This window comes from Tachysurus fulvidraco, chromosome 18, assembly GCF_022655615.1.
Source record: "Tachysurus fulvidraco isolate hzauxx_2018 chromosome 18, HZAU_PFXX_2.0, whole genome shotgun sequence".
NCBI classification, from domain to species: Eukaryota; Metazoa; Chordata; class Actinopteri; order Siluriformes; family Bagridae; genus Tachysurus; species Tachysurus fulvidraco.
Genome location: NC_062535.1, coordinates 9,148,694 through 9,176,633, shown reverse-complemented (window position 1 = coordinate 9,176,633; position 27,940 = coordinate 9,148,694). Strand labels below are relative to the sequence as shown.

The following is a 27,940-nucleotide window of genomic DNA, read 5'->3' as shown; positions in this document are numbered from 1 at the left end:
TATACAGTATCTCTACAACAGTTTAAACTTTACATCTTTTTCAGCCTAAGTTTTACTTTTTTCTTAGCTACTACCGTTAAACAGAGGCAGCTATGAATTTCTTGTAAACTTTCATATCATTTTTCGACAAGTGATTTAATCAGCAGTTTGTTAACAAAACACTGACATGAATACATTAAACAATTAAGAAAAATGACTAAAACATGAGACAAACAGAGAGAGAGAGATAAATATGAGACAAACAGAGAGAGAGAGAGAATCGGATGTATACTTGGAAAAAAAGTCCCTGACAACAGTATAGAAAGAGAGAATGGGGAAATGTTCGTTCTTTAAGAGTCCTTTTTATTTTTTATTAATAAAATATATTGCAAGGGACAAGAAATACATTCAACAAAATGTGTAAATCTTTCGACACAAAGTATAAGCTAACTGTAGAAGTTTTTCAAAAAAAAAATCACCATCACGCTTTCCTACATATTATATATTTTGGCATGAGTTTAGGTTAAAATGATTACAATAAGCCTTGTAAATTTCCTTCATGCTCATGTTTTACATCAGGTTTTACGCCTGTGCTTACCTTACTAAAATTATCACTAGGTCTAGTATGATAGCTGGCAAGTTTCTCTAGCTAGAAAGCTACATTTCTATTTTATAGTATAAAGGGCAGGAAGTCTTCCCTTATTCCACCCAAAAGTGTTTACATTTTTATCTTATTAAAATTGTTCTTACAAAGTCATCCGTTTATAGAAAATACGCTACTTTACTACTTGCCACGGAAAACTAGCACCGACTGAAAGCCATCAAAATACGATGCTTCTATCTAAAAAAAGTCTTTTCTCTCTTCAAATTAAACTGCTATAATTTAAGGATGAATTCATTGAAAATTCTTGTTTTGTCTATTAAATTATTATTATTATTATTAAAATTGAAACAATAGGTTCTCAGGCAGATTCTTAGCAGATGCCGTGCTAAATCTAAAAAAGAAGGCGTATAGTGTAGTTTGTAAAAAAAAAAAAAAAATGTAAAATGTGCATCAACTACAAAAATATGCTTTATAGTGATAATTAACAGCATCGAGTCTTTAAGAACGTGGAGTCGATATTCACATCAGATCCAGAATCTGGTGCTGAAATGCATCTTGGAACGAACGCAAAATATTTGACTTCGTATGGCATAATCTTCATCAAAAGTGAGTGACACACTTTTTCATACAACGCTGATATGCAACAGCTTCAAGTCTTCATCATTTCTGATCTGATCTAAAGAAAACTGCTGCCACATTAAATATACAGTAAATAAAACACAACAACAACAACAAAAAAAAACACTTTCTTACACGAGAGCTGAAACTGAAAAATGTTTGCTCCTTCATTTCAACACATTGAGTTCTTCACATTAATCACCTGTCATCCCAGTCGCATCCTCCATTACATTACAGGCAGTACAGTCTAGCATGCTGTTAAAAACCAATGTGCTTCTAGTGTACTTTAACACAGTTTAGTACAAGTGACATGGGGTTATTTAAATGTTTGTAAACGCCAGCTTTCGGTCATATAGTCTAGGAACTAAAACCACTGAATTAATGAACTAGAATTTAAACAATAACCGATGTGATCGAATTTTACTGTATGATTCTTAGCTAAACCTGAAGTCACAAAGACAAACACAAGCTGCCTGATTAGTGCACATTGTGAACTTTCATACATGTGAGAACACATCAGTCCATTAACAAAATAATAGGTGCAAAACCTTGTATAAGAAGTAACTCGCTGCAGCTAAACGATTCGTTGATTCACTACATGTAGATTCACATCCTAGAAAACAGCAGTGTGTAGAATGTAGTCTGTAGTTAGATAACAGCTTCACATAAGAGTCTTAGTTCAGTAATACATATACTGTATATAAAATTGTGTGTGTGTGTGTGTGTGTGTGTGTGTGTTAAAACCCAGTGGAATGGACAGTGGGGACAGGGTAGAACTTGGAGATGCGGCTTTGGGTGGATGGGTTAAGGCACTCGGATTCTCCGCTCATCTTGAAGAAAATTTCCTGTTCTTGAATCTTCCTTGCAAACTCCTCCTCTAGCAGCTAAACACAGGCACACACAAACGTCAACGTCACGCACGCCGACACACAGAACTGGAGACACTTTACACAGAGAATAATTTCACTTGTCAATAAGCTTGTATTCAAATGAGCTGGTTTGCTAAATAACAAACAGAATAAAGAAACTGACCTTTACTGTATTTTTTTTTAGTTAGCAAACCATATAGTTTGCAAAAAAATTTCCACGGCTTGGAAATTCCAAGTTAACATGCTAATTTGGTAGTTTGCAAGTAGAAAGAATAATCTAAAACCATGGCATCAGCTTATATGTAGAAACAGGAAAAGTTGACATATTAAAATTTGCAAACGAAAAATTAATTGATATTTAAGAAATATTGTAATTCCTACGAATTCTAAACAATTTACAGGAAGTACGACTCATCACGCTCATAAATGAATTTATGTATCACACCTGAAACCTACCTATAACTTGTTCAACTTTGTATTTATTTATTTATTTATGTATGTATGTATGTATGTATGTATGTATGTATGTATGTATGTATGTATGTATTTATTTATTTACTTACTTACTTAATTATTTATTATTTAAATTTAGTTATTAATCTCATAAGGTCAATACGAACACATTTAGTACTGTAGTACTTTTGTATTAGACCAGACTCCTTCTGCTCAATATTGCATCCCTAGTTTCTGCTACTGAAAAGTTCCTCCCCAGAATATAATGCTACCACCACCATGCTTCACTGTGAGGAGGATGATCTCATGGTGACGAGCAGTGTTAGGTTTCAGCCAAATGTAGTGCTTTGTGCTACAACATTCCATCAGACAAAAGCCCTTTTTTTTCCCAACATGAGTGCTGAGTCTCCAACAATGACTTTCTTCTCATCACTCTTTCAAAAAAAAAAAAAAAAAGCCTAGCTTTGTTAAGAGTCTGGCCTATATCTGTCCTGTCAACAGCTTCTCCCATCTAATCTCCCCTCTAGCTCCTCTCTGGCCTTCTTACTCAGTCACTGGCTTTTGTGTGGTCGACTTTCTATAATTAGAGTTACAGACATTTTTACTAATGGATTTAATGCTCATCCGTGTGATGTTGGTGAAGTCGTAACTGTTGCTGTTCTGGTATTTGTCTCGGATTTGTTTTAGAAGCTGTTTCTGTATATTTATACTTCTGTGTAATTCTATTTTTAAGTCTGAATTCCGTTTTTACTCTATTTTTTATGTCACAACTGAAAGAAACGTTTGACTGAAACTGTTTGTGCATGTGACCAATAAAATAAATCTGGTTGCACCAGATGCAAACACAATTATTACTTTTTTATTTGTGTAAATTTGTGACTCATCCTAATGAAGTAAACCTCACCTTTTTCCTGGGCCGCAGTTTCTCTCTCCAGACCTTCAGCTCGGCACTGTGTTCCTCATCCAGCTCCTTTAACTTCTGTGTCTCATGTTCGATGAGCAGATGGCATTTTTCATTCTAATCAAAAGACAAGTCAGCATGAGATATTTTTATGTGTGTGTGTTTGTGTGTGTGTGTGTGTGTGTGTGTGTGTGTGCGTGTGTGTGTGTACCTGTAACTGCTGCAGCTCTCTAACATTGGCATCACACTGCAACTGCAAGTCTCTCATCTGGTTCTCATGTTTCTGATGCTGATGGAGTCTCTCATTCTTCTGCCTCTTTTCTTCCTGCGCTGCAAACTGCACCCCACACATACACACACACACACACTTTACTAGACAAACTTGAGACTTTTTTGCATTCATGTTGACTCGAGTGATTCGTTTAAAAACCCTTCAGACTGCATTTGACCTCTGACCTGTTTGATCTTTTCCCTTTCGTGGTCAGGACTGAGCCCGGGAGAAGCGATACGTAAGCTCTTCTTAAACATGGCCATGCGTGTTTTAGCATCACTGCGCTGGATCTTGGGAAGTCTGGTCCTCTCCTGGGTCTGTTTTGTCTTCATTTCCTCCACCATTCTCTGGTTATATCTGTGCATCTGCTCCATTTCCTTTACAGAAACACAAACATACAGTAGTATTAGGGCTCATCTTCAAGCTTTATCAGTCAAACATATCCAAACTAATCAGCTCACTGGGAACGTTAGAATTTAATTTCTTTTACATTCTAACCGAGGTACAATAAGTGCACAGCTCGTCTTATTTAACTGTCTAGGCTGTTATGTACTTTTGTACTATCTCTAACATTTATCCCTAATGAGCAAGCCTGAGGCAATGGTAGCAAGGAAAATCTCACTGAGATGATATGAGGAAGAAACCTTAAGAGAAACCAGACTCAGAAGGGAACCTCATCCTCATTTGGGTGACACTGGGCAGTAAATAATATCAATGTAAATAATGTCCTTTCTACAACAGTTTATAGTCAAGTGGAATTGTACTACCAACAGGTCACCACAGACTCAACTCTAATTCCTTCCTGTTGAAGACTTCAAAAGATCTCTGATGAACATCCGACAACAAACGGGTTTACGTTTGCATGTAAAAAACTTTTTTTTTTTTTGTAATTTAATATCATGTAATAATTACATTACTTTATTTAATCAATTATATTGTATTATTTACATACACTCTTCCCTTACTAAAGCTTTCACACATGCTTGCATATATTTTAACCCACTGATACATACTTGCTTGCTTACTTACCTACTTTAATTACAGTCAACCCTTTTAATTGTATTATATCTGACTTATTAAGGACATACTTATTTATTTTCGCTTATTTTCATGTACATGCATGCATATTGTTACTTACGTTCTGTACGAACCTACTGCGACTTGAATACGGTGTATATTTATTTTCACTTTTTTTTTTCAATTGTATACATGCATATTCACATAGTTGTACTTCTATATCTACATTTAATTACTTAAGGTTTTATTTGGATCCATGGTTAAAAGTAAATAATCGAGATGATCATGCGGCTATACACTATGGATTGGAAAATGTTTTATTTCATTAATCCCTGCATTAATTAGATACGAAAAAAGGGGCTATAGATAAATGGCTTGATTCTCTCAAAGTTCTTATATTCACAGCAATATTTAGATCATTATTTCATGTTCATCACGCATGCAGCATGAGCTCACTGCTTTAAAAGTCGCATTCAGACCTTCTCGTGTCGTTTGAGTAGCTGATGCCTTTGCATGAAATACTGGTCCTTGAGCTGTTGTTTGAACAGTTGGTGTCTCTCCTGTAGATGCCGCTCTTCTAGCTCCCACATGGCTGCCTCTCTTGCTGCAGACGGATCAGGAGAATTAGACTACAGCGATATCCAAAAACATTTCTAAACAGATTTGCTTACAGAGCTATAAAGTCTTATTTTGCATCTGGATCACATGAGTACTTATTTCCACAGCAACTCATGATTATACGTTCATGAGAACAGAGCTGGCAATGTGCGAATGGCTCAAGACCGGAATTAACTGCTTTATTAGGCTTAAAAACAATGAGCCTCACTTCGGAGCAGCTGCTGTTTGAGGCTGAGGCAGTCTCTTTCCACGACGGCCAGCTCACGCTTGTGCTGCTGGATAATCTTCTTCAGAGCGCTGTCCAGTTCCTGCTGCTGTTTCTGCAAGTACTCTTGCTCCTGAGAGAGAGAGAGAGAGAGAAGGGGGGAGAGACATAGAGAGAGAGAGAAGGGGGGGAGAGACATAGAGAGAGAGAGATAAAGAGAGAGACGGCGAGATACATAGAGAGAGAGAGAGAGAGAGAGAGAGAGAGAGAGAGAGAGAGAGAATTTTATTTCTTAAGATTTTAATATTAATGATCTATTTCTATTCCATCATCTCTTATGATGATTCTGTTTACACTCATTGTTGTAAGTAACTTGTTTATTAATAAGTGAGATAGTTTTCTTTGCCTTAATGGGAGAGATGAATAAGACAATTAGGAAGCTGAGATGATTTGCAGCGGCTGGAGCAGAAGAACTCGACTGGATGTTCAGTGACGCTTAAGTTGAATGGGCACAAATTCACTTGGGTATATTACAAAATCTGGTGGAATGCCTGACCAGAAGAGTGGAGGCTGTTATAACAGCAAAGGACACTGTACACTGACCCTGTACACTGACGCGGTACACTGACACTGTACACTGACCCTGTACACTGACGCTGTACACTGACACTGTACACTGACACTGTACACTGACCCTGTACACTGACACTGTACACTGACCCTGTACACTGACACTGTACACTGACCCTGTACACTGACGCTGTACACTGACGCTGTACACTGTACACTGACACTGAACACTGACACTGTACATTGACACTGAACACTGACACTGAACACTGACGCGGTACACTGACGCTGTACACTGACATTGACGCTGTACACTGACGCTGTACACTGACACTGTACACTGACTCTACACTGACACTGTACACTGACACTGTACACGGACGCTGTACACGGACGCTGTACACTGACGCTGTACACTGACACTGACGCGGTACACTGACACTGTACACTGACGCGGTACACTGACACTGTACACTGGCGCTGTACACTGACACTGTACACTGGCGCTGTACACTGACACTGTACACTGGCGCTGTACACTGACACTGTACACTGACCCTGTACACTGACACTGTACACTGACCCTGTACACTGACGCTGTACACTGACACTCTACACTGACGCTGTACACTGACGCTGTACATTGTACACTGACCCTGTACACTGACCCTGTACACTGACCCTGTACACTGATCCTGTACACTGTACACTGACGCTGTACACTGACACTGTACACCGACGCTGTACACTGACACTGTACACTGACACTGTACACTGACACTGTACACTGACCCTGTACACTGACACTGTACACTGACCCTGTACACTGACGCTGTACACTGACACTCTACACTGACGCTGTACACTGACGCTGTACATTGTACACTGACCCTGTACACTGATCCTGTACACTGTACACTGACGCGGTACACTGTACACTGACACCGACGCTGTACACTGACACTGTACACTGGCGCTGTACACTGACACTGTACACTGGCGCTGTACACTGACACTGTACACTGGCGCTGTACACTGACTCTGTACACTGACGCTGTACACTAACTCTGTACACTGACGCTGTACACTGACACTGTACACTGACACTGTACACTGGCGCTGTACACTGACTCTGTACACTGACGCTGTACACTAACTCTGTACACTGACGCTGTACACTGACGCTGTACACTGACACTGTACACTGGCGCTGTACACTGACACTGTACACTGACACTGTACACTGACACTGTACACTGGCGCTGTACACTGACTCTGTACACTGACACTGTACACTGACACTGTACACTGACCCTGTACACTGACGCTGTACACTGACGCTGTACTCTGTACATTGACCCTGTACACTGACGCTGTACGCTGTACACTGACACTGTACACTGGCGCTGTACACTGACTCTGTACACTGACGCTGTACACTGACCCTGTACACTGGCGCTGTACACTGACACTGTACACTGGCGCTGTACACTGACACTGTACACTGGCGCTGTACACTGACACTGTACACTGACACTGTACACTGACACTGTACACTGGCGCTGTACACTGACTCTGTACACTGACGCTGTACACTGGCGCTGTACACTGACGCTGTACACTGACCCTGTACACTGACACTGTACACTGGCGCTGTACACTGGCGCTGTACACTGGCGCTGTACACTGACGCTGTACACTGACGCTGTACACTGACTCTGTACACTGACACTGTACACTGGCGCTGTACACTGACGCTGTACACTGGCGCTGTACACTGGCGCTGTACACTGACACTGTACACTGACGCTGTACACTGACGCTGTACACTGACGCTGTACACTGGCGCTGTACACTGACGCTGTACACTGACGCTGTACACTGACCCTGTACACTGACACTGTACACTGACGCTGTACACTGACACTGTACACTGACACTGTACACTGACCCTGTACACTGGCGCTGTACACTGACACTGTACACTGACACTGTACACTGACGCTGTACACTGACGCTGTACACTGACACTGTACACTGGCGCTGTACACTGACACTGTACACTGGCACTGTACACTGGCGCTGTACACTGACACTGTACACTGGCGCTGTACACTGACTCTGTACACTGACACTGTACACTGGCGCTGTACACTGACTCTGTACACTGACGCTGTACACTGACGCTGTACACTGTAGCTGTACACTGACGCTGTACACTGACTCTGTACACTGACACTGTACACTGGCGCTGTACACTGACGCTGTACACTGGCACTGTACACTGACACTGTACACTGACGCTGTACACTGACCCTGTACACTAACGCTGTACACTGTACACTGACACTGACTCTGTACACTGACACTGTACATTGACGCTGTACACTGACGCTGTACACTGACACTGTAGACTGACGCTGTACACTGATATTGTACACTGTACACTGATGCTGTACACTGACCCTGTACACTGACGCTGTACACTGACGCTGTACAGACACTGTACACTGACGTGGTACACTGACACTGTACACTGACACTGACGCTGTACACTGACACTGTACACTGGCGCTGTACACTGACTCTGTACACTGACACTGTACACTGGCGCTGTACACTGACTCTGTACACTGACGCTGTACACTGACGCTGTACACTGTAGCTGTACACTGATGCTGTACACTGACTCTGTACACTGACACTGTACACTGGCGCTGTACACTGACGCTGTACACTGGCACTGTACACTGACACTGTACACTGACGCTATACACTGACCCTGTACACTAACGCTGTACACTGTACACTGACACTGACTCTGTACACTGACACTGTACATTGACGCTGTACACTGACGCTGTACACTGACACTGTACACTGACACGGTACACTGATATTGTACACTGTACACTGATGCTGTACACTGACCCTGTACACTGATGCTGTACACTGTACACTGACGCTGTACACTGACGCTGTACAGACACTGTACACTGACACTGACGCTGTACACTGACACTGTACACTGACACTGACGCTGTACACTGACACTGATGCGGTACACTGATGCTGTACACTGTACACTGACGCGGTACACTGACGCTGTACACTGACACTGTACACTGACACTGACACTGTACACTGACACTGTACACGGACACTGACATTGTACACTGACACTGTACACTGACCCTATACACTGACGTGGTACACTGATCCTGTACACTGTACACTGACGCGGTACACTGTACACTGACACCGACGCTGTACACTGACACTGTACACCGACGCTGTACACTGACACTGTACACTGACACTGTACACTGACCCTGTACACTGACACTGTACACTGACCCTGTACACTGACGCTGTACACTGACACTCTACACTGACGCTGTACACTGACGCTGTACATTGTACACTGACCCTGTACACTGATCCTGTACACTGTACACTGACGCGGTACACTGTACACTGACACCGACGCTGTACACTGACACTGTACACTGGCGCTGTACACTGACACTGTACACTGGCGCTGTACACTGACACTGTACACTGGCGCTGTACACTGACTCTGTACACTGACGCTGTACACTAACTCTGTACACTGACGCTGTACACTGACGCTGTACACTGACACTGTACACTGGCGCTGTACACTGACACTGTACACTGACACTGTACACTGACACTGTACACTGGCGCTGTACACTGACTCTGTACACTGACACTGTACACTGACACTGTACACTGACCCTGTACACTGACGCTGTACACTGACGCTGTACTCTGTACATTGACCCTGTACACTGACGCTGTACGCTGTACACTGACACTGTACACTGGCGCTGTACACTGACTCTGTACACTGACGCTGTACACTGACCCTGTACACTGGCGCTGTACACTGACACTGTACACTGGCGCTGTACACTGACACTGTACACTGGCGCTGTACACTGACACTGTACACTGACACTGTACACTGACACTGTACACTGGCGCTGTACACTGACTCTGTACACTGACGCTGTACACTGGCGCTGTACACTGACGCTGTACACTGACCCTGTACACTGACACTGTACACTGGCGCTGTACACTGGCGCTGTACACTGGCGCTGTACACTGACACTGTACACTGACGCTGTACACTGACTCTGTACACTGACACTGTACACTGGCGCTGTACACTGACGCTGTACACTGGCGCTGTACACTGGCGCTGTACACTGACACTGTACACTGACACTGTACACTGACGCTGTACACTGACGCTGTACACTGGCGCTGTACACTGACGCTGTACACTGACGCTGTACACTGACCCTGTACACTGACGCTGTACACTGACACTGTACACTGACACTGTACACTGACCCTGTACACTGGCGCTGTACACTGACACTGTACACTGACACTGTACACTGACACTGTACACTGACGCTGTACACTGACACTGTACACTGACACTGTACACTGGCGCTGTACACTGACGCTGTACACTGGCACTGTACACTGGCGCTCTGCACTGACACTGTACACTGGCGCTGTACACTGACTCTGTACACTGACACTGTACACTGGCGCTGTACACTGACTCTGTACACTGACGCTGTACACTGACGCTGTACACTGTAGCTGTACACTGACGCTGTACACTGACTCTGTACACTGACACTGTACACTGGCGCTGTACACTGACGCTGTACACTGGCACTGTACACTGACACTGTACACTGACGCTGTACACTGACCCTGTACACTAACGCTGTACACTGTACACTGACACTGACTCTGTACACTGACACTGTACATTGACGCTGTACACTGACGCTGTACACTGACACTGTAGACTGACGCTGTACACTGATATTGTACACTGTACACTGATGCTGTACACTGACCCTGTACACTGACGCTGTACACTGACGCTGTACAGACACTGTACACTGACGTGGTACACTGACACTGTACACTGACACTGACGCTGTACACTGACACTGTACACTGGCGCTGTACACTGACTCTGTACACTGACACTGTACACTGGCGCTGTACACTGACTCTGTACACTGACGCTGTACACTGACGCTGTACACTGTAGCTGTACACTGATGCTGTACACTGACTCTGTACACTGACACTGTACACTGGCGCTGTACACTGACGCTGTACACTGGCACTGTACACTGACACTGTACACTGACGCTATACACTGACCCTGTACACTAACGCTGTACACTGTACACTGACACTGACTCTGTACACTGACACTGTACATTGACGCTGTACACTGACGCTGTACACTGACACTGTACACTGACACGGTACACTGATATTGTACACTGTACACTGATGCTGTACACTGACCCTGTACACTGATGCTGTACACTGTACACTGACGCTGTACACTGACGCTGTACAGACACTGTACACTGACACTGACGCTGTACACTGACACTGTACACTGACACTGACGCTGTACACTGACACTGATGCGGTACACTGATGCTGTACACTGTACACTGACGCGGTACACTGACGCTGTACACTGACACTGTACACTGACACTGACACTGTACACTGACACTGTACACGGACACTGACATTGTACACTGACACTGTACACTGACCCTATACACTGACGTGGTACACTGATGCTGTACACTGTACACTGACACTGTACACTGACACTGTACACTGACACTGAACACTGACACTGTACACTGACACTGACACTGTACACTGACACTGTACACTGACACTGACATTGTACACTGACACTGTACACTGACCCTATACACTGACGCGGTACACTGACACTGTACACTGACACTGTACACTGACACTGACGCTGTACACTGACACTGACGCGGTACACTGACCCTTTACACTGATTTTGGAATGGGATGATCAACAATTTCTTATGAGAGACATAGTGATAGAGTGATAGATGGTCATGCAGTGTATGAAGTTTCATTTAATCAACTTAATGACCAAAATGAGGCATGAGTATGTAAATCTGTCTTGTACCACATTCACTAATTTCCTCTTATCCTGTCAGGTTGGCGTGGCTCATACCTCCTTCTTGCGGTTTTTCGTCATGTTTTGGAACTTCGACAGCTCCTTGTCCTGCTCGCCTTTGATCCTCTTGGCCTCGTCGCGGAGGTGGTTGGTGTGTTCTTGTTCAAGTCGCTCGATAGTCTGCTTCTGCTGCCGCTCCATGTTCTCTACCTCTGTATCGTACTGACGCTTCTTGGTCTGCGTGACAAAAACACAGAAGACCTGTTGATTAGTTTCTCATACACAAGGTGAATATTCATTCACTCGTTTTAATGCATTATTGTTTCTATAGTAACAGGTTTTGGTCGGTTTTCAAGCAAACTCTAGTGTGATTCAAATGCAGCGTGAATCACAATTCAATTGCAGGGAGTGAACGACACTTAGAGTGTAGACCGTCAATATAACAGCGGTAAATATGGTGAGAATGTCTGTGTTGTTTTTTGGTACTAAAGACCAAACTCTGACACTGACCGTGGTCTCCTGTTCGAAGCGTCTGGAGATCTGCTCCCTCTGCTGCTGCAGTTTGTTGCTGAGCTGCTGCTGGGCTCTCTGCTCCTCTTTCTGCAACAGCCTCAGCTCTCTTAGCTCTTGACGTCTGTCCAACACACACACACACACACACACACACACACACACACACACACAAACAGTATTACAACTTTGTGTGCATTAATGTGTTAAGTTTGCCTTGAATCAGCACCAAAAGGACATCCTAGTCTGCCTAACAGGATATGCCCCAACACAGACAGGAAGTTCCAGTTGACAGAAGCATACTTCCTGCCTTTTCTTTCCTGAGGCCATTGGACATGCATCCTTCAAAACATTACGCCTTTGGTAATTCCCCCAATTTGCATTTGCACGTTGGAAAATGAAATATTTATACGTTCTGTGCCCTAAGGTTTCGAGTTCACTTTGATTTCTAATGTTCCAAATAAACAGTGGAAAAGCTTTGGGGTTTATACACCTGTAATAAGCCTGTAGTGCATACTGTCTCTGAAGTGTACTATACTTCATAGCAAACAGTCGTGTTACCACAACACTTTTTTTTAGTTTTATGTGTATAATTAGAATGAACAAAATACATAAAATATACTGTAGCATGGAGCATCTTCTGCCAGCGATCGTTCGTGTAACTTTAGAGCTTTTCCAGCTTGAATCATTTTCAATTTGCTTTCAATAACTGAACCTGACGAATCCAGAACGAGGCTGATGAATGCGCTCACCTTAGGAATCTCATCTCCTCGTTTTTGGTGTCGTTATCTGTGACGATCTTGGACGTCGTGACGCTAACCTCCACGCCGTCTATGATAAACTTGCGGGTTTTTTTCAGTGTTTTCTTCTGCCGTTTCCTTTCCTGTTTTAACACAAAACTGGCTTTTAAATGGAGGCAAAGGTGCCATTATATGCACCTATATGCAAATGAATCAATATTTCCTATATTCAGTCAGAGTACTGACCTGTACAGACATGGATGCTGACTCTTTGGATTTGTTTATGAAGCTGGAGATGGACAGGTTTAGGTCAACACTGCTGGTATCTGCTGCTGACCCACATCCGGAGACTTTCTTTTGAAATCTGGGCTTCGCAGGACTTGCAATCTCCGGAGATTTCTCATTCTCTGGTTCACCCTTATCCTCTTCTTTCACAGGAGACGTCAGAGGTGTAGGCTTCTCCTCAGACTCTGCAAAAGCTTCATCAACCTCCTTGATGGAATTCTCAGGTGTGAGCTCATCCTTCACCTCTGCATCCATGCTCTGGATCACATTATCAACATCTGGCTTCACCATATTTCCCATATGGTTCATGTCCTGTTCTGGCTTCGGTATAGTTAGTGAAGAAGATGGTCCTCCTGGCTTGATTTCTGTAGTGTTCTTGTTATCGTCTTGCTCCTGAGGTTTCATGTTGGAAGCTGATCCCTCTGTAGGTTCTTCAGCAGATGGTTCTGATACGTTCGGGACGTGGTTCAGTTCCAGTTTGGAAATATCAGGTTTAGTCGCCTGGTCGTTACCAAGATCCATATCTGTGCTCTTGGGAATAGGTAATTCTTCGTTTTTCTCTGGAACTGCTTCCAAAGTAGAAGGTGACTGAGAAAGCTTTTCATCTTCAGAGCTTGCAATACTGATGTCAGACGAAGCACGTTTGTGTCCGGGAAGCAGCTAGACGAGGGGACGCAATATAATGAAATTGTAACTAATATCATAATTAACAGAAAACCGTTGCCAGAAATATAAAGACATGGATAAAACACAATACTGCAACACCTCAGAGGATACGTTCATGAGATCACTGAACATTAACTGAATTTTCAATCCACATTATAGATGAACACAAACTTCAAAAATAATTATACAAGGCAGGCTTATTTAAAAGACATTTCTAAGATGTCTTGTCCACCAGATTGTCATAGGCCATCTTGAACTTTTTTCTCATTCAGTGTCAATGCCTGGTAGCCCCGCCCCCTTCCCCTATGTAAACAAAACTGTTAGCGTTAAGTGCATCGTGTCCAACATTCGACACTTTGTATTTTTCCCCGGTTGAATAAGTTATACTTCCAGATACTGAAAGTGAATTAGTTTTGTTTGGAATTATCAGTGTGAACACAATACTCACACTATTTATACTACACACTGGTACAGTATAGCAAAATTAATATAGGACACACCTCTAGTTTCTGAAACCATTATACCATGACTATTATGATGACTAAAATGCACATCTAGAGAAGTTAAGCAAATAAATTGCTTGTAAAGAATGTTTTTGTTTCTTGCGATTCTCTCACCAGCTGTCCCTCGTGATCGTCCTCCTCCTCGTCATCCTTTGACTCCTCTATCTCCTCTGTGACTTCAGCTTTGGCTTCTGCTATCAGCTCTCGGACTGGTTTGTTATCAGTAACGTTGCTCACAAATGGGTGCTGAACACAAAAAAATGAAAACACATGCATTATTATCAGTGGATGGTATATTTGAATACGGACGTTGTAGCTTGTTTGCAATGGAGATTATATCTCAGTGGAAGAACTGGCTGTTTCAGAATCTGTGGTTGAATCTCCTCCATACACAGCAGTGTGGATCAGGTGCTTTTCAGTATAATCATTCTTTTTCATTAATGCTACCTTGTACTGACTAAACAAATGCTCCATTTTTTTGTTACAGTAGCATCTAGTGAGGTTCCTTGATATTGTGACCTTCATTACAAAACACAGTTCAATCCCAGACAGTTGCCATGTAGTGTGTGTGTCTATGTGTCTGCGTCTATTAGCCTAGCATCCTTAATTCCATGGTCATTTGTTCCTTCAGGTTGCTGATACCATCAACATAGTGATTTGACACCCAGAACACTTTTGATTGCTTTAACAACAGTACAATAGTTTGTTACACATCCATGGCACGTCCCAAAGGTTCTGTTTAATGCATTGTGTAGTTGAAAATGTGTCATATCGCATTATAGAGAGGAGGAGCGGGGCGACTCACCTGAAGGAGCTGTGCTGCGCCCCATCTGTTGTCTAGATTCTTATCCAGAGCATGTCTTAGAAAGTCGCTGAACTCTGGAGACCTGGGAAACACATTTGTGGATAAAGACTGATTAAAAAGCATTTCTAAAGATAGAGAGAGAAAGATAAAGATAGAGAGTTTATTCCAGTGATGGTTCACTACCCTTAGTCCTCTATGTTTCCTATAGCTTCCAGTAAACAAGCCATCATTTTCACTTAATTTTTGGTATTAAGGTATAATCTGCTTCAGGAAATAAAATATTGTTGTTGCAGCGGGTTGTGGTTAAGAGTCAGCTGTGGACTGAGAGAAGGCAGGGCGAAGCGACAGGCAACACGATTCTCACCTGTGTCTTATTTTCATCAGTTTACTTATTTATGTCTCTTTGTGCTTACAATAACCTACGAGTGTTTGATAGCGCTTGGCAGAGCTTGTGACACACACACACACACACACACACACACACACTTACATACACAGGCCTGTTTCCTGTTGTTGTGCTGCTTTGTTGAGTTTTTGTTAAAGTGCTGAAACGGAATAATCGCTGAAGTTCCACCTGCCTCCCAAGTCTTCCTCCACACCCTCACACACTGAGATTTTACAAATGCATATCTTTACTGCTGACCAACTGCTAGTAGTACTTCCTGAATGTTCTACCCCATAAACTAAATGAGCAGTGTTACTACACTGCTCTAAAAAACATGACAAGACTTTAGTTCTAAAGTTCGTCTAGTTAAGTCTCCAAAATGATCCAGAACTGTTTAGAGGTGTTTAGTCTTCCTATTTTATCCCACAGGATACGAGCCACAATGTTAGATACTAGCTATCCAGTTACTAAGTAGGTAACATATTGTATGCAAAAACACACAAAAAAATCCAATGACCACTTCAGCATAGATACTGTATATGTTATGATATATTCAGATATTAGACTCACTAATGAGTTTCCTGTTCTTGTTACTCCTCGCATTGCACCTCGCTCCCTCTGACATAGCAGCACTGCTCGACTGGTCCTAACATCTCTCAGGGTAAGGCTCTTTTCTGTTCTGGCACCGAGGTGGTGGAATGAATTTCCCCTGGATGTCCGAAAAGCTAAGACGCTTTGCTATCTTCAGAAGATGGGTAAAGATCTACCTCTTCCTGAAACGCTTGAACTAGCACTTAGTTTTATGTCTATATTAAAATAAAACCCTGAACACAGATTTAGGTTGATGGTATCTTGAGTCTGTACCCTAATAAAGAGTTCACAGCACTTTTCTGCCTCGCTCTGGATAAGAGTGTCTGCCAAATGTAAATGTATTGTCTGCATTATTATTCTGAGTCTATTTAAAATTCACAAAGCATTTTATGATCCTGATCTTTTCACTGACAGAACACATTAAGTCCAAAGTGAAAGTTCACACAAACAGTCAAATACAAATTTGACAAGACTGGGTTGGGATTTCCGCTGCTGAGAAAAGTTTCATTTGTTGTAATATTTACAGGTTACGCCCACTGTCTCTCATTTTGTCTCACCATTTGGAGGGCTGCATTAGTGTGGGCGGGTCGGCCTTGGCGATTTTTAGCAGCACCCTCATGGGATTCATCTCGTGATTGGGCGGCTCGATCTGGGCCATCTCAATAAGGGTGACACCGAGGGACCAGATATCTGCCTTGTAGTCGTACGGCCTGTCCTTTGAAGTCTCGCACATCACCACTTCTGGCGCCATCCTGAGTATGTGTTCGGGTGTACGAGAAAGTTCCAGAATGAAAGGGAAAAGAATAACATTGAAGCGGTTTAATAACAGTGTACAGACTGAAAAATGATGTTGATAACCTGTCATTATTTAGTCACTGGCTCACCAGTATGGGGTTCCAATGAAAGAGTCTCGTCTCTGGAGTGTTTTAGTGTTTTTGGCAGACACCCCGAAATCCGCTGGAAAAAAAATACATGTATGTGTCTGTGTTCCAGAGATAGACTTAGTCTAGTCTGTCTATTCCAAACATTTTAGGTCATTGTAGAAATAATGAACTGATTACTGTCCTACATTACAATGCAGCACAATGCTGTTGGACACAATGTTAACACCCCAACTAAATGACTCGATGACTGAGATTTGATTTCATATGTTAATCCGATTTCTTTTAGAAACAGGAAATCTAACTGACAGTATAAATGATGTAGTTACTGATTTACATGACATTCAATATGTTAGCGGTATACCATACACATGCCCAGTCTAAACAAACCAGACGAGCAAATTCCACCAGCTGGCACAGTCCCACTCTTTATTTTGAACTGAGCGATAGATAGAATAGTGAATAAGAAAGACGCACAGCAAAAAACTCTTGAGCTACAGTACTACTATAAAGCAAGACGCACCCCGAGTGCATGACATACACATACAGACGCTTACACTCTATCATTTAATTGGACAAACACAAGACTAGTAGAGGATAACCTAGAAAATAAAACATTTTTCTAGACATACTATAATAGTGGTGTCCATAACATTCAGGGGCACTTTAATACAATTTCAGAAGTATCACAGCCAAAGGTCACAGCTGAAAGTACATGCTGCCTGAAACAACACTACATTTTTTTCTTCATATATAAGGGTCAGAGAACATGGTCAGCCATGATACTGTAGAGACAATTAATGGCCTTGCTCAAGAGACCTACAATTGCAGCTTGAACCCACAACCGTGTAATCTTTATGGATGTACAGTATGTAGACCCGGTATGTATATAATACCATATAGCACTGTTTTTCCCTATTTGGGTAGATTAGTGAAGCGACAACATGACGTCAATGACTTTACTTCCACCGAATCTTGTTACACACACACACACTCAGATACACACCAAGTTTGACTTGACCATCAAGTGAGAGCAGAATGTTTCCAGCCTTCAGGTCTCGGTGGATGACTTTCTTCTCATGCAGGTAGATCAGCGCTTCTAGAGTCTGCTTACACACCACCCTGATCTGTGGTTCAGTCAGAGGCCTTTCCAGCTCTACAGACAAGTAAAGTAAGTTAAAAAAAAAAAAAGGATTTTCAATGTAGATGGAGAGGAATGTGGTGTGTACAATTAGTAAAAAAAAGCACAGGGTTGAAAATGGAAGATTTTACCTTGATACAACAAACTGTAACTAAGAACTGCTATAATCAATAAAACTGTTTTCACAAATCATTTGTCTAAGGTGGTAACTGTAGTGCATAGACACATGGACTTACAGTAAACTCTAGGAGCTTGGAGGGGGAAAAACGGCCCTAGATATGTTTTTAATTAAGAATTACACATTACAGTTTCCACATGCAGGAGAGCCAAGACGTTTACTTTCTTCCTATTCTAGGAATAAGACGTTTAGTTACTTTTTGATAAATGTAATGATCATTAAAATGATCACACAAAAAAAGTCTTGTTTTTTTTTGAATAACATCCTACTTAATTCTTAGACCCTTAGATCTTTTTATTCTAGAAATGTCCCCTAACAGTATATATACTGTACTACATACATACAGTACAGTATATACTATATATACTGTTTGTTGCTTTATTGTTGTCATTTGTTCCAAGTCAACAACAATTGTTTCCACATTACTGTGTCTGTAACAAACAAAAAGGAGTCATTGTTATATATATATTTTTTTCAATATTTAAATATTGTTATCATATTAGTAGTCCAACAGGAAATTGGGCATACCGTCACTGTCTGCAAAACAAGATGTAATGACCCCTTAAGAGACAACCGAGCCAAGTTTATTTGTTAAAACAACCAGTTTATTTTATTTTTATTTTTGTTCAAATAGATATCAAATCGAATAAATATCATCGGTTTACTTCATGTTCATCTCGCCTCATGTTTCTTTTTACGCGTCAACGACGCAATATCACCTCAGTAGCGGTATCCTAAGTAGTGCTGAAGTACTGGAGTGTTATATTTACCAATACAAAAGGTCTCTCGACAAAAATAGTATTAATTAATATTTTCTGAAAAGAAACATCAGATAGTCAAACTTACGTATGAACTTAGGCTGTTTGTGAATACATTAATAAACTACAGTCGCTTGTTAGCATATCTGATCCAAAGTCTTATATCTGATACTTTGTTGTAGCACTATTTAATCTTTCTTCTCTTTTTTTTCTAAGGTTTTTTTGGACAAATATTTAGTGGCATATCCTCAGTAATCAATGTAATATACATGTAGTAAATATGGTATATTACGTATGATAGGAACGCTAAGGGTACGCTTTGATAAGCGTTTATTTCATGTTAATGAACTCAAAACATTCTCCCTTCACCTTGACAGAAAGGCCAAATCTTTCAAAAGAGGAAATATCATAAACAGACTCTAGACTACAATCAGATTAGGAGAAGAGGGTGGAGCTTCTGGGATTTTAGCTAATATCAGGGAGCGCAAAACACCTATACAACTGTTAATTGTTCCAGACTAAAAACAGGTCTGAATTCACTCAGACAATTTACGGATCTGTATGTGGCCACATTTCATTGATGCCAAATCAGTGTACACTGAATTCCTCTGTGAACAACATCTCCTTATAATAAGCTTTTAAACCGAATTAGACTGCTTTACTGTGAGCAGTTGTTCACTAATCCTCTGAAAACTTGCAGCATGTACAATAGCCTATTGTCAGGATACATGTACAGCCAAACTACTACTATTCTCACATCTTTCTGAACTCCACATTTCCACACCTTCACACCTGTATGTAACTAGAATATAAAGAAAAGACAATGCCTGGTCCAGCTTTATGCCAAGCTGGTGGAGAAGACATTGAAACCACGTTTGAATAATTCGAATTGATTCGGAAAATTTCTGTTTTTACTTTATTGATATGATGGTATGAAACGATGTGTGTGTGTGTGTGTGTGTGTGTGTGTGTGTGTGTGTGTGTGTGTGTGTGTGTGTGTGTGTGTGTGTGTGTGTGTGTGTTACTCACCCAGCATCACTGCATCCACAGCACCTCCAGCACAAAACTCAATCAGAATCTGTAGACAGATCACATCGCATCCATACAATATCGCACACTGATTACACATAAATACTGTACACAGAGACAGACACTGAGAGCTTAATCTATCTAACATTAGATGCTTATGATGCTTGAGATCCTTGACATATGCACAACTTTGTCATGTTGTTTCATTTGTGAACAAATCTGTGTTTTTAAAATGAATTGAATTTACAGCTGCTAGTAATTTGAGACTCAGCCTGATTCCAGGTGAACGCTAGAATTGCAGTGAGACTCTGAATCGAGTGAATCGACTCTGAATCGAGCTAACTGCGGGGGTTGAATGAAAAGTATAGTGGGTTATTTTGTGTTGGTTAAAGTATGTGCTGTGTAAAACCAAACAAAACTAAACAACAGACATTAAAAAACATATCATTTTCAGTCTGAAGCAGCTTTAATGTCACACTTTAGTAGTGAGAAACAGATTTGATTCTCAGCCAACTCAACTCCTTGAAATGAACCAACCTTGGAGTGTATTTTGGTTTGTGGGCAGCATGCTTTTGGGCAAACTATGTTTTTGGAAATGTGAGTTACGAGGTCAACAAACAGAGCTATAGTGCTGCAGAAATGCAATATGTTCTGGATATTTGGACCAACATACAACAGAGAAAAAAATTCCAGATACACAACTTTCATGTTCTTTGTTTTGGTAATTAAATCCATTGAATAAAATCAAACCAAATAGCAAATAAAAGTATGTAAATAATAGTAAAGATGTAATAAAAAAGTAAATGTAAAAATAGTAAATAAAAGTAAAAAATACTCAGTAGCATGAGGTAAGTTAACGATCAGGGATAAAATAGACAAGACTAAATCAGGAAACGTCGTCGAAATACTAATCAGGACAGGCAGATAACAAAGACTTAAACTCGTCACAGACGCAATGCAGGACAGGATTATTTAAGGCAAGTTGTGTGAATGAAAGTAGTCATCATTAATCAGGAAATAATGAATGGTGTTAAGTGTTTTACTGAGGCTTTTGTGATGACATGGCAGACTGAGGATCGTGGAACACCAAGCTGATGGGCTGGTAAAAGGTATGCATGCGTGTGTCTGTCTGTAGAAATGCTAATTAAAATGTGTCATGCTGAGACACCAACCCAAACCTTAGCCTCCCCCCCCCCTTTAACGGATTAGAGAAACAACAGTCACCGGCGAACAATAGCAGCCTGAACTGTGACTAAACAACAGTGTTTAACACCAGAGCGTCTACAAAGCACAGATATAGCATGAAGACGATGAGGATGCTGAAGGAAAGTAAACCCAATGCTATACCTTATACTGTCATACAGTAATAAATTGACATTTACATTTATTACATACATGTATAAGTACGAGAAATACTGAAGAGGATAAAACGATTAGAGCCACTATACGAGATGTTTCATTGAGTGCTAGTGGAGCAAAGTGCAATGAGTAGGAGTTAAGAGCTAGTGTTAAGGGTTAAAAGTTAAAGGGAAGTTAAGTGTTAAGGAAAAAGTGACCAATGAATTCAGCCAATAAATCCCTTTTTACTATTCGGTCCTTGTTAGTTAATAATATTAACCAATCGTTACTGACTAAATAAATCACAGGTTTATATTAACGCAGTCATTCTAATATGTTTTCGTTTCAACAACAACAGCTCACAAACAGACTCATTATATACGAGTAACAATGAACACCTTCAATTAATTATTTTTTAATTATTTACAGTGTTATTTAAGAAATATGAATCAATTGATTAAAGTTTTCTGTAATGTTTATTTATTTGTTAATCTTTTAACATCTGTTGTATGTAGTGAGAATATTAGCCTTTTTACGCAGCCTGTTGAAAAAATCGCTGAAGATGGAGGAATTTTACACAAAGATTTTTTAAATGGAAACATTTTGCAGATGCTAAATTAGTTAGATAACTGACCTAGTTTTTAAGGGTAATCTAGCTATTTTTATTTGTCTAGAGTATTCAGGGGCAACTCTAATATTAGTGTAGCAACTGTATCATAACTGCATCCAAGTTCCTAGCATTTAGCTAAGGAAATGTCTTAAATAAACCTTAATGCTACATGGTCAATCTCCCTGGTGATTAACTGCTGAAATGAAAACGAGCTAGCCAGCTAAAATAATCGTCTAAAATAGCTTTGTATGAGAATCCTGTTATATGTGTAGAATATGAAGGTAAATAATGTTCTGTCGATTACAAATTTACTGATCCTAAATCCTAAACATTATCCTATTAGCTATTAGCTATAACCTCAAATCCTACACAAACACTAGGTCGAATCCAAATTTTCTGCATTATATCACCTTCTTCCTGAGTAGTAATTCTAACAGTAAAAGTGTATGATATACTGATCATACTGATAACACTCTTAAGCGATAATAAAACCCCGTAACACGCTCGGACTTTTGAACCGTGCTATAATCTAATATATGATCCGCTTCATTCGGCTCGGCTCACAAACCCGCTTTTACAGCATCATAAGGAAGTCATTTGTTTCTTCCTGGACCTCTGAGCCTGATAGAAATCTGGAGGCTTCCATAGATATGACACACCTATTTGTCAGTGCACAATGAAATGAAAGAGAGCTGGCAGGGAACAGGTGGGGCGGTAATATAACAACAGTGTAATTACATCTGGCCTTTTTTGACAATAGTCTCCGTACAATAGTACACCTCAGTGTGACCTCTGCTTACTCCTGCATTTCCTGCAGGCCACAGTAAATGAACAATTCCAAGCTTGACTTTATTTATTTATTTTTTTGTTTGTTTGTTTGTTTGTTTGTTTATTTCAGATCTTGAAAATGCCACTTGGTGAAATCATTGACAAATGAAAATAATAACCACCTAAGACCTGATTTTATGGAATGCTAAAAAAAAAACAAAAAAAAAACCAAGATATTCAAGCTTGGATCATATCTGATCTTTTTTGAAACCTGTCTTCTCCAGGAAGGAAACAAACCAGGAGCACCGCGATCCTAATCTAGCTTTAAATTGTCTTTCATTGTCTATTTACTATAAAAGTCCATTTGATTTTTTTTTTATAAACATTTAATACAAGATATTTGACACAAACCGTTCACTTAGACTTGCCACTTTCATATACAAGAGTATGTAATGCATTTAATCAATCCAAAAACTTTTGAAGAGCAGCGTATAAAACTTAAACTTAAATGAATACTAATGAAATAGTTTTTTTGTTTTGTCTTTTAAATGCTGAACAAATGAAAGTACTTGAATCAATGAGCATGAAACAACAATGAGGTCTGACTCAACAAAGAAGGACCAAATTAAACTAAACTACTATTAATACTTCTAATCTACTACTAAACATATGTTAGCTGTGCTCACCCAGAGTTTGCTCTCATAATAGAAGGCATCCAAAAGCTTTACGATGTTGTCATGGTTACAAGATGCCAGTATGTCGATCTCCACCATGTAATCCTCCAGCTCATCTTCTGTCTTAGTGTCAATCACCTTCGCTGCAGCCAAAATGCCCGAATGCTTGTTCTTAGCCTGAAAGAGAAAAATATCTGATTTAAATTTGAAGTTTTTACAATAAAATTAATAACTAAGTAAAACATCAGAACTAGTCAAAGGGTTTTGTTTTTTTTCATCGAAACTCTTTGCCTTGGCACAAAACATGACAAAACATGACAAATATTGACAGTAAGAAGGAAATAACCTAATAAATAATGTAAGAAGAAAGTTTTTATTATTTTATTATTTTATTATCTTTATTCTTTTATTAACTCAATAAGACATGCCGGAAGCAACTCAAGGAAATTATTGGCTTGTAAACAAATATCCATCCATCCATCTATCCATAATGTTAAACAAATTTACCAAAAATGTAACTTTGATACACAAAACGCTCACTTCTGATTAAATAATTTTTATTATTTATATTATTATATTCAAATAAATATGTTTAAAATGCTTCCATTAAACAGTCCATGGCCATGAGGCCTTAATCTTACATTGTGTTTTTTTTGTTTGTTTGTTTGTTTGTTTTGTTTTTTACTTATATCAGTTATAACAAGTGCAGTACTGTAAATAATTGTCTACTTAATGACCAAGTCTCACTAACTCTTGGTATGATGCGAATTTCTGCCATTTTTTACTTTCTATTCCATATGTGAACGTTCAGGCTGGACTCGGTTAGATGATTTTTGGCAAATAACTCTTGGTGTGGTAATGCGGGTATTTTCAAAATGCAGAAAATATTTAAGCTGGAAAACTCACTGGAAACTTCAGAGACTACAGAGACTTTTCACATGTTGAAAGTGTTACTGTGCTGCATCACTACGTGACTTGCGAGCCTTATTGTGTTTGCAGAAAAAAAAGGAGAATTTAGGCTTATTTCTGGAGCCTGGTTTGTCTAACCGTAAGTTGTGAAATATACAAATTTTAGACAAATTTATTTAAATCACTTAGTGGTAGAAGTGGGTTACATCATGCTGACACAGGACATCATATTCAGACCATTTAAACCACCATTATCCAAAGTGATTTGAGCAGTTGAGTGTTTAGGGCCTTGCTAAAGGGCCCGGCAGTGCCAAGTGTTGGGAAATGAACTCATAACCACCATATTTCATTAAATAGTCCAGAGTCTTAACCACTGAGCTGCCACACCCCTGATGTTACTACTCATCATTTATAAAGTTTTAAATAATAAGTAATAAGATTCTAGCTACACTAATGACTTGAGAGTGTTTATAAAGTATAACACTCCAAATAGTCCTGCTTTTTTGGGGGGGGATAAGTTCACTATCATCCTCTCACCAATTACACACAATTAATGCAATGTGACTAAATATTGTGATTTCAGCACCATGAAGTAACATGCAAAGCAATAGAAATGTCAATAAAGTACAAACACAGGTACAGCGTGAGAAATGAATAATGATGTAGTAGTATGTAATAAAGGTGCTTGATCTCTAAACTCTAGCTTGAATCCTAGTGTCCATATCTCCAGTGACTGGGACAAACGTTCAGTTTTACCCCTGTGAGATTTTTTTTTTTTTTTTACATTTATATCACTGCTTAAGCAAAACAGCTCGAGATGTAAAATTAAACTGATCTGTTCACCGGGAACTCATTCTATCCTCCAGCAAATCAATCCTCTTCCAGTACTACGGAAATCCTTTAGTATTTCCTTGTAGCAGAAAAGAATTTCCTCCGTCTTCCACCTATTCTTTGTTGCTGGCAGTGTTCTGTCTTTTAATACTGACCTCTAAATTAAAAAAGAAAATAAACCTGACTTGACCAAATGCCCGCTTTTCTTTTTTACAGACCAAGAATAAATTTTTTAGGTCGTTTTTGCTGCTCATTAACAAAACCCTTCTCTATTTGGTTGGTGATTTTTGGTTGGGGGTTTAATCTCAACACTGCAGAAATGCTGAGAACGCTACCTTTCCTTTCCTACCACTGGTGTGGTTGCCTAATCTTTGGAGCGTTTAGTTTTCATCTTTTACACTGTCGTCTGAATGTAGTGTTTTAACTTTAATTACCTCTGATGTACCTTTAATTAGAGAGTGATAATTAAATGCACATATCCAGGTTGCTGTAAAAATGATGTAACCCTTGAAGCTAAGTGTAGACCAGCAGTGTCCAATCTTATCTGGGAAGGGCCGGTGTGGGTGCAGGTTTTCATTCCATCCAAGCAGAAGCCACATCTGATTCCAACTGTTTAATCAGTTGTTCTTGGCTTTTAGTAGACTCTGGTGTGGCTTCTGCTTGGTTGGAATGAAAACCTGCACACACACACACCGGCACTTTCCGGATAAGATTGGACACTGCTGGTCTATAGCGACATGAAAAGCACCTTTTTTCTGACGGGAGTGTAGTAGGGATGTGGTAGGTGGTTAAGGTATTAGACTACTGATCAGAAGGTCATGAGTTCAAATCCCAGGTCCCCCAAGCTGTCACTGCTGGGCCCCTGAGCAAGACCCTTAACCCTTAATTGCTCAGTTGTATAACGTGAAATAAATTGTAAGTCACTCTGGATAAGGATGTGTGCTAAATGCCAGAAATGTAATGTAATGTAAATAAAATGTATACAGAACTTGAACACCTGAGCACGTGTTCCGGTGTGACGCATGCGCACTATTGGAGTTATTGATTACCCAAATTCGATCACGTGACCTGTTCTATTTAAAAATAGAAACACTTCTGCTCCTATAAAAGGTTACTGGAAACAAAACAAAAGAAAGATACGGCACTTATTATACAGGTATTACAGTGTAGTAAACGTGTAGAAATCGTGTTGTTTACCTTGTACACCTTCCCAAAAGCTCCGTCTCCTAATTCTCCGATCATTTCCCAGGTTTCTTCGGGGTTCACGTCTCTCCGGACGTGTTCATACTGCCTTTTCTTCCTTTCAGTACCGAGCTTGAATATTTTCCGAAAATTAAAGAAAGCCATTGTAGCTCCTGAGTGTTTTTCGGACTGATGTAGGACTTTTTCCCCGTGGAAAACCTGCACGATTCGGCGTTTAGACGCAACTCCTAGTGCGTTGTTTTTTTTGTCCTGTTATAGTTACACCGCCTCGTGCGCATGTTTTAGTGTCTATAGAACGGTTTAATTCAGCTTTGTGTCTTTAAATTAAATCTGTATACGGATCCCAATCCAAAGTAAATCCGAGTTAAAGGAAGAGAAAAAACGTTGATGTTGTTCCCAAACACATCCGCTTCCTAAGTGGAAGTGTCCACAGACCTAAACAAAAAAAAAAACACTTAGAATTAGTTAATCCCAGAAAATGTAGCTTTTATTCCAGTATTTCACTACCATCTGTACTGGAGCACTAATTATATAGCGGTTCCCAGTGCTCGTTCACGAGCAAATCCAAAGCTCTTACTGTTTTGCACGTCGTTGCCTCCTGCTGTCGTGGATGTTTGGGTTTGATCCCAAATTGCTTCCTGTTTAACATCGAGTGCCTTTCATAGGGTGCACGAGCCATTGTTTCGTTGCCTACGTAGTGCACTTGTGTAGGAACTCGAAGGCATTTTAGTTGTGAATCGGTTCGAGTGCAACCGTCTGCAGGTGTAGCTCGATTTAGTGTATTAAGTCACATGAAACAGAACTTAAACTCAAGTGAAATGTTCACATACATTATAGTGTGTAGTTAAATCTCTCAAATATTATGTTAGCTTGTGGCTATAATGTTTAATGCTAGTTCTGATTAGCTTGTTTCCTTCAATGTTGGATTAAAGCCTGGAAAATAATTACATTTATATCTAACTAGACCTTAAAGACCACTAGTGTAAAAGCTAGTTAG

At 40.4% G+C, this 27,940-nt stretch overlaps 1 protein-coding gene across 2 annotated transcripts; it reads right to left on the bottom strand.

The window, feature by feature from the left end:
- Positions 1 to 321: 321 nt before the first annotated feature.
- Positions 322 to 27,679, bottom strand: slkb (STE20-like kinase b). Of its 2 annotated transcripts, XM_027156345.2 has the most exons (19): positions 27,521 to 27,679; positions 26,938 to 27,378; positions 24,013 to 24,177; positions 20,611 to 20,659; positions 18,511 to 18,660; positions 17,508 to 17,580; positions 17,181 to 17,375; positions 15,648 to 15,729; positions 14,957 to 15,088; positions 13,635 to 14,333; positions 13,401 to 13,531; positions 12,649 to 12,772; positions 12,196 to 12,375; positions 5,539 to 5,668; positions 5,192 to 5,316; positions 3,881 to 4,072; positions 3,636 to 3,761; positions 3,428 to 3,541; positions 322 to 2,085 (listed from the first exon to the last, which is right to left on the bottom strand). In XM_027156345.2, exons 2-19 carry the CDS (start codon positions 27,085 to 27,087, stop codon positions 1,939 to 1,941), a joined length of 2,964 nt encoding a protein of 987 aa, XP_027012146.1. In that variant the 5' UTR covers positions 27,088 to 27,378; positions 27,521 to 27,679; the 3' UTR covers positions 322 to 1,938. The 2 variants fall into 2 exon arrangements, with proteins under 2 accessions (XP_027012146.1, XP_027012147.1); XM_027156346.2 differs by lacking the exon at positions 27,521 to 27,679 and having other exon boundaries at positions 26,938 to 27,514.
- Positions 27,680 to 27,940: the final 261 nt, after the last annotated feature.

Coding starts and splice junctions, on each gene's coding strand:
- slkb (XM_027156345.2), bottom strand. CDS start 27,087: ATGGCTTTCTTTAATTTTCGGAAAATATTCAAGCTCGGTACTGAAAGG. Junction 5,317..5,538: donor CAAACAGCAGCTGCTCCGAA/GTGAGGCTCATT, acceptor ATCCGTCTGCAG/CAAGAGAGGCAGCCATGTGG. Junction 3,542..3,635: donor GAGAGCTGCAGCAGTTACAG/GTACACACACAC, acceptor TCTTTTGATTAG/AATGAAAAATGCCATCTGCT.